Here is an 8,706-nt window from a genome sequence, read left to right on the forward strand (position 1 = left end):
CTTACCCTTGAACTTTGTCGTCTTAGGTTTGGCTTCGTCTTCCTCAAATCTGAACCTGCAGTGCATAAGATTGACTTGGAGACCTTCCACCGAGTCAAAACCATCAGCCTGAAGAACTACAGCTGTGTGCCCATCAGCATGGCCTACACACACCTGAGTGGCCTTTACTTCATTCAGTGCCAGTCTCAGAGCAGGGACCCCTCGTCAGCCCAGCCACAGCTCCTCATCGACAGTGTCACCGACACTGTCATTGGGCCCAACCTCAACATCACGGGCCAACCCTATGTGTCCCCGGACGGCCGCTACATCATCACCCCTGACCAGCAGCGCGGCAAGGTCAGAGTTCAAACAGTGTCCTTCCAGGGGGTGCTGGGTCTGAGCCGGGAGCTGGACACCTCTCTCCTTGTGTCCGACCTGATCTTCCAGCCCTCCTTCACTAAGTCCAACCAGTACACTGTGGTAGCTGCCTCTGGCTCAGGCACAGACCTGTTCTTCTCTGACCTGGCGACAGGGCACACTGAGGTCCTCAGAAGCCTCAAGGAGCCCCTGTCACACCACACCTGGCCCTGGGGGGGGCCCAACAGGGTGGTGGTGTCCAGCGGACTGTTTGGCCAGTACTTGGTCACTCCCTCAGCGGAATCCCTCTTTGTGGTGAACGGCAAACTGAACACGCCCCACTGTGAGGTGTCAGACATCAAGAGAGGGAACACAGTGGTGTGGGTGGGAGAGGTATGAGAGAGTGGGAAGAAGGGGAGAGGGAGAGAAAGAGAGGGAGAGATCAGGCCAAAACACTTAATTAAGATATATATGGACATAAGTGGACTCAACCATGGGACTGAGCGGGAGGAACACACGCCTGGGTTATTGTAACAAAAGTACACAAAAAATAGTAATTGAAAAAAATATTTAGAAAATCATATTATGGTATTTTTACGGGGAGAAGGTGGGTGGTGAGTTCCTTTAGTGCAACTGTGATCTATGTGTACTTAACTTAGAGGAGTTGTACATTGCACTTCCTTGTAACACTGCAGATAACAGGAGGGATATAATGATGACATTTTGAAAATTTAACTATGCACAACGCTCACTTTTTTTAGACTAAAGCTTTTTGGTTTCGAGATGTTTGTCGTTCACCAGTACTGCAAATAGTCCCAACAAGACGTCTGTCTGCCTCTAGTGTATACATGTGTTTGCGGTCCTTTTCAAAACCACAGCACCCTGTTACTCGCCTTTGTCCTTGTCCATGTTATTGTACGCTTTCTGTAAAAGCTCTCATGCTGACCAACAACATACAGGTTGGCTTGAAACATGTTGTACCGTATTAGTCATGACCTGTTACTTTCCAAAGAGAATACTTTCCCATCCCTTAGCTAAGAACAGTATCCAATAGCATACAGTAGAAAACCCATCAGTGGATAACATGTTATTGTACAAAGAATATATATGGTATAGTATGTCCCCCACCCTCTCTCACACAGTAAGCCTACTTCCAGTTTTGATCCAGTGACCTCTTAGTCCTCTGTCCACTAAGTCTAGCATTGTAAGGGTCTTGTTCATCAGCATGGAGGTATTGTAAGTCCTGTGTATCCAGTTTCCCTATAGCTTAGTTTCCATTCTTCAACTGCTCCACAACTGAAGTACAGCTTTCCCTCATAAGGAGTAGCTGTGCCCGTAACCCTAATGTTGGCTAGTACTGTATGTGACGAGCAAGTGATAGCAAAACTCGACTGTTTAAAAAAAAGACACAAACCAAGATTAACAGATGTGTTGCTTATGTTTGCGATTTAGATATGTGTTGCTACGGTTACTGCCTTTGCTCAATCTGACACAGAAGCAAAGGCTTGATGACATTTCTTAGAACACTGTTGTATTGAGAGAGAAATATGTGTGTATTCCAGGAGTGAGGCAGAGATGTGTAATATATATTCAAAAAGCCCAATTTGAAGCCCAATTATTTTGCGGTCATGGAAAAAAAAACATTTCAGTAATTGCCATCAAAAAGCATCAGGCGCCCAGACCAAAGTACTTATTTTGCCACCATTACAGAGTAACTTCAGAATAATTCATACGAGTCACCACCAAAGGCATCATCACAACTGAGTGTTCCATATGCATGTACTGAGAGTTGAGGCTCATCTCACTAATATTGTTTAAGAGCATTTCGGCTGGGATTCAATCAAAAGGTGCATTATCGACAAGGTAATTTCTGCAGCATTTACAGCGAATGCAATATCCACAATCGTCAGGAAAATTGCCTTTTAAAAGGTACATTACAACTAGTGCAATGTGCTTATCATCGATGCGCCTCTGATTGAATCCCGGCCTTCAAGTACACGGGATCACAAACAGTACAGTTGCTGGTGAAAATGTCACGTATATTACATACCTGGCCTCTAACCAAGACCATGGCTGCAAACCTGAACCTCTTGGTATGATATTGACATTAGAGACACTGTTGTAGATATAAATTGTTCTTGTTTAGAACACATTCAAACGAGTCCAGTTTTCTTTATGCTTTTGGTGTGTTCTTGTTTATGAGGGAAATGGTTTGTAAAATAATCTAATAAAATGACCAAAAAAAAAAACGTGCAGCTGTGTCACATTATAAATTACTTTGAACATAAAATATGTGAATATTCAGGGACAAATTTCACCAAAACACAAATGTTTGTTGCTAATGTGAGGACAAACTATGGTGTATAACCCCAAACTGATGCTGTATATGTATTTCAACGTTCATTACATCAAGTTGTTAGAGCTACAGTGACATCAAATTGTTACGAGTCTGTTGATATCTGGGCTTCTGGATTTGGCTCTTTCGTGCAGCAGTTTCTCATACAGTATGTCATCCTGACACCTGGACAGCACAGGTCTGAAAACATTGCAGAGATCCCTTTGTCACATCTGACTCTCTTTACAATACTCTTCTTCCATCCAAAGCCCAATCGATCCAGTGTAGCTTTCTGTCTGAAACCAGGCAAGAGTCGTTTCTAAATGAGGAGTACCATTTGTAATGCTCAGAAGAGTGGCCCAGACCCGCCAATGGCGAACACAGCAGCACTTTATGTTTTTTCTGTTGAGTTGAGTCAGGATCTGTCCAGTGGTAATGGGTTTTGAGTTGCCCCAGGACAACATACTAGCTCTTCTTCAGCAGAGACAATGACCAGTCTCAACGGGGGACTTCTTGTTAACTAGAGCGACAGTATTATGACTGAGAAAAAACCCATCCAGTCAGCAGACATTCTTTACTATTAGGACAAAACTATATTGTATAGTGACATTGACTAAACACTAACAATATATTAGCATTGTGCTGATATGTGGCTGAAACATACATTTTTATCACTGTTTATACTTGGCTCTAACATGCATCCTTCGTTCTGATCTTGTCCTGATCTTGTCCTTATCTTGTCCGTTTACATTTATAAGATCTGATAACAATCAGATCACAAAGCATCTTCTAATCGTCTACTGCTGCCTAAAACTGTGGGCTCAATCAGAATGTGACCAGGACAAAGGAATTCATGTTAGCACCAGGTATAAACGGGGCTTGAGTTACCATCCCTCAGTAACTGGCTAAGTAACGGCAAGATACGCCTGCCTCTAAATCTCACATTGTTAACAGAGCTACGCAGTTCTTTAAGCACTAAAAACCACGTAGTTGTCAGATATGAATTCATATAGGCTCAACTAAGAGTATTCAAATCAGCAGATATGTCAAATGTTTTATAAATATCAACAACACAAGAGGCCTAAATTAGAGGATAAATGTGTGCTGTTCTAAGATCTTTGTCAACCTAGGCAACCTTAAAGGCTTGTAGCTGTATCCGTGCTGGTTTATCTCTATGCAACACATTCTCATTGTTAAGGCAATAACTGTTGTATGATGTATGTGTTTTGTGAGTAGATTTTTCCTAAGATGTTAAAACAGTCTGGGTGTATACATGTATTACTTCTCCTCCAATTGTTAAAGGGAAACTCCACTCAAACTATATTTTAGTATTTTCTTTGAATTTGTCCACTTGGTGATGCGTTTTGAAACATCATGATGATGTGGCACGTGACACTTTGCTTCTTGAAAATCCTTTGTCTTGAAAACTTGACTGCTGACATGCAAAACATTTTGGGACTGTATCAACAGTGCATTAATGAAAAAAAATACCAAAATATCGTTTTTTGAGTGGAGTCTCCCTTTAATGACTCCTATGCTTTTTTCCCCACCTAAATTTCCTCTGTACAATAATATATTAAAATATTCTGAGATTTTTTTTATATATTTTTGAGTTGCTTCATCTGAACTGAAATGTATGGAACCAGTATCTATACCTCATATTATCTACCCACAGACAAGACCCAGCTCACCAGTGATGTATTTTAATTAGCATTGACTGTAAGGATATGACATACTGTACTGTATATTGTATTGTGTTGCCTGGGATGTAATTTTTCTTTCCCCCCAGTTTTACAATAAAATATAAAATGGAGTATTTACTAAGAAGCGTATTTTCTTCTAACCATTCCATTTTTTAGGAACATGCTACAGAATTGGCAAATAATGAGAATGGAACCAAATTTTCATTAGATGCTATTTATTTCATCACCCAATCTATGGATGCCAAAACAGAGGACAAAAGAGAGCACGCGAAGATTGTTTCTGTTGTGAACATGCATTGCCTCTGAAGTAAAAATTAGAATATGAAACATGGTTGACCAAAGGTAAACTGATTCCACAATCCCACATCACTTTGCCTTTAAATTGCATGGACGACAAGGAGTCTGTGCAAGGTGTGAATTACGGGGGGGCCAGGGGGGCTCAGCTCCCCTAAATGCAACAAAACTCCAACTTTAGGTGGTCACTATAGGATGATATGTTCCGTTTAGTATGGTTGTATAAAACTGATGGTTATTTAATGCAAAAACGAAAATTGGTTGCTCTGAGTGGATGGGTGGGTGTATAACGCAAACGTCTAGAAACCCAAAGGTTGCGAGTTTGAATCTTTAGCAATTAAGCTAACTAGTAACTTTTCAACTACTTGCAACTACTTAGCATGTTAGTTAACCCTTCACCTAACCTTAACCCTTTTAGTTAACCCTTCACCTAAACCGTAACCCTTTTAGCTAACCCTTCCTCTAACCTTTACAGTTTAACCTAACTCCTAAACTTAGCTCTAACCTTCACCCTAACCCCTAGCCTAGCTAACATTAACGAGCTAGTTAACGTTAGCCACCTAGCTAGAATTCTTAACATATATGTTTTGCAAATTTGTAACATATTGTACGTTTTGCCGATTTGAAAGATATTCTATGTTTTGCAAATTCGGAACATACACTATATATACAAAAGTATGTGAACACCCCTTCAAATGAGTGGATTCGGCTATTTCAGCCACACCCATTTCTGACAGGTGTATAAAATCGAGCAAACAGACACACAATCTCCATAGACAAACATTGGCAGTAGAATGGCCTTACTGAAAAGCTCAGTGACTTTCAGCGTGGCACCGTCATAGGATGCCACTTTTCCAACAAGTCAGTACGTCAAATGTCTGCCCTGCTAGAGTTGCCCTGGTCAACTGTAAGTGCTGTTATTGTGAAGTGGAAACATCTAGGAGCAACAACGGCTCAGCCGCGAAGTGGTAGGCCACCAAGCTCACAGAACTGGACCACCGAGTGCTGAAGTGCATAAAAATTGTATGTCCTCGGTTGCAACACTCACTACCGAGTTCCAAACTACCTCTGGAAGCAACATCAGCACACAAATTCTTCATCGGGAGCTTCATGAAATGGGTGTCCATGGCCGAGCAGCCGCACACAAGCCTAAGATTACCATGCGCAATGATATGTGTTGGCTGGAGTGGTGTAAAGCTCCCCGCCATTGGACTCTGGAGCAGAGGAAACACGTTCTCTGCAGCAATGAATCACGATTCACCAACTGGCAGTCCGACGGAGTAATCTAGGTTTGGCGGATGCCAGGAGAACGCTATCTGCCCCAATGCAAAGTGCCAACTGTAAAGTTTGGTGGAGGAGGAATACTGGTCTGGGCTGTTTTTCATGGTTCGGGCTAGGCCCCTTAATTCCAGTGAAGGGAAATCTTAACACTAAAGCATACAATAACATTCTAGACGATTCTCTGCGTCCAACTTTGTGGCAACAGTTTGGGGAAAGCCCTTTCCTGTTTCAGCATGATAATGCCCCCATGCACAAAGTGAGGTCCATACAGAAATGGTTTGTTGAGATGGGTGAGGAAGAACTTGACTGGCCTGCACAGTGCCCTGACCTCAACCCCATCGAGCAGCTTTGGGATTATTTGGAACGCCGACTGCGATCCAGGCCTAAACGCCCAACCTCACTAATGCTCTTGTGGCTGAATGGAAGCAAGTCCCCGCAGCAATGTTCTAACCCCTAGTGGAAATCCTTACTGTCCTTGGCTGTTATAGCAGCAAATATGGTGGACCAACTCCATATTAATGCCCATGATTTTGGAATGAGCTGTTCAACGAGCAAGTGTCAACATACTTTGTAGCTAGCTTATAATTGTAATTCGTAACATATCATACAAAATGGGTAATGGACATCCACAAATGAATACATACCATAAAAAACATATCATACTAATGGAGTATCTCAGATGTACATACAGAATAGTATGAAATGCTCTGAGACCAGGTTGCTCTATCATGATGTAAACCATGTATTTCTATGTGGCTGAGCAGTCCACTCAGTAGTGAAACATTTTGACCAAAGCTGAGCTCCTTTACTCGTGCATTTCCCTTTGTACTTCCTCATTTTCGCCAGTTGTTTGCCATGAATCCTTGATGGAAATAGTCCATGCCTTTATTCCAATGCATTATGTTTATCCGTTGATTTGTCATTGTTTCCTTTTGTCAGTCAGCTAATTAGAGTACTCATTGCTTTGTTTTTCCAGGTGCGCTGGTGTTCTCCGTGTCGTCTGTGGCGCGAAGTAGTAGACCATTAATTTTGCGTTATGATTTTCTATCAATGCTTGTCTTCTTTCCTGGATCAGCTGATGATGGTCGACAATATCACTAGACAACTAGCCTACAGCTAGACACCAATGCACATCCCATCCATCCCACAAGTACGTTATTGACAGTAGGCCTATAGTTGACCCTTTCGATTAGACGCATTCGATTTCGCAATGTAATATGCCTACATTATTTGGATTTGTGTGCCCATGAGAACTGTTTTCACGGCAAAACATAGTGAAACGTTACGTAGGTATAGTTACACTGACAGTGAATTTCAAGATCTCCAAGATCCATGATTCGTACAGGGTTAAGTTCAATGTGTTTTTTGTCATTATTAAGCATTTAACAATTGAATTACACAAATGTTAAATGCTTAATAATTACAAACATGTCATAAATGTCATTAACGTAAGGAAAGGTAGTGTTTTATGTCACACGATCTGTGAAGACTCCAAACATTAACTCATAAATTATGGATAACTCGTGTTAAACATGTTTTGATTCATCTCATGTATTATATTGAATGTAAGCTACCTGTTCTGGGTTTACCCACCCTTTTCTGAAAAATGTATTGAAAGTTTAATGAGCGTTACTTTTTCACAGTGACCAGCAATCAGAGTATACCCACCTATGTTTTCCACTACATCACTGGCTACCGGCGAAGAACCTGTCTATCAACAATGACAAGCCACAGGGGTCTGACAACTTGGATGGAAAATTACTGAGGATAATAGAGGACAATATTGCCACTCCTATTTGCCACATCTTCAATTTAAGTCTACTAGAAAGTGTGTGCCCTCAGGATTGGAGGCAAGCAAAAGTCATTCTGCTAAGAATAGTAAAGCCCCCTTCCCTGGCTCATATAGCCAACCAATCAGCCTGTTACCAACCATAAGTAAACTTTTGGAAAAAATTGTGTTTAACCAGATACAATGCTATTTTACAGTAAACAAATGGACAACAAACTTTCAGCATGCTTTTAGAGAAGGACATTCAACAAACACAGCACTTACACAGATGACTGATGATTGGCTGAGAGAAATTGATGATAAAAAGATTGCGGAGGCTGTTTTGTTAGACTTCAGTGCGGCCTTTGACATTATCGATCATAGTCTGTTGCTGGCAAAACGTATGTGTTATGGCTTTACACCCCCTGCTATATTGTGGACAAAGAGATACCTGTCTAAGAGAACACAGAAGGTGTTCTTTAATGGAAGCCTCGCCAATATAATCCAGATAGAATCAGGAATTCCCCAAGGCACCTGTCTAGGCCCATTACCTTTTTCAATCTTTACTGATGAATTGCCACTGGCTTTGAGGAAAGCCAGAGTGTCTATGTATGCGGATGACTCAACGCCATACATGTCAGCTACTACAGCGACTGAAATGACTGCAACACTTAACAAAGAGTTGCAGTTAGTTTCAGAGTGGGTGGCAAGGAATAAGTTAGTCCTAAATATTTCTAAAACTAAAATCATTGTATTTGGGACAAATCATTCACTAAACCCTAAACCTCAACTAAATCTTGTAATAAATAATGTGGAAATTGAGCAAGTTGAGGTGATTAAACTGCTTGGAGTTACCCTGGATTGTAAACTGTCAAAGTCAAAGGCAAGGCACGGCTGGCCCTTGGATGTACACAGAGAGCTAACATAAATAATATGCATGTCAATCTCTCCTAGCTCAAAGTGGAGGAGAGATTGACTTCATCACTGCT

General features: G+C 41.4%; 1 protein-coding gene across 1 annotated transcript in view; it reads left to right on the top strand.

Annotated features, from left to right (window-relative positions):
* The window catches only part of LOC129820879 (follistatin-related protein 4-like), a 217,591-nt gene extending 213,107 nt beyond the window's left edge, over nt 1-4,484 (top strand). Inside the window, exon 16 of the mRNA XM_055877954.1 lies at nt 27-4,484. Coding sequence (XP_055733929.1) covers nt 27-735 — 709 coding nt within the window. The 3' untranslated portion in view covers nt 736-4,484. The remainder of the gene's footprint in view (nt 1-26) is intronic.
* The last annotated feature ends 4,222 nt before the right edge of the window (nt 4,485-8,706 follow it).

Source organism: Salvelinus fontinalis, chromosome 2 (assembly GCF_029448725.1).
Source record: "Salvelinus fontinalis isolate EN_2023a chromosome 2, ASM2944872v1, whole genome shotgun sequence".
Lineage (NCBI taxonomy): Eukaryota > Metazoa > Chordata > Actinopteri > Salmoniformes > Salmonidae > Salvelinus > Salvelinus fontinalis.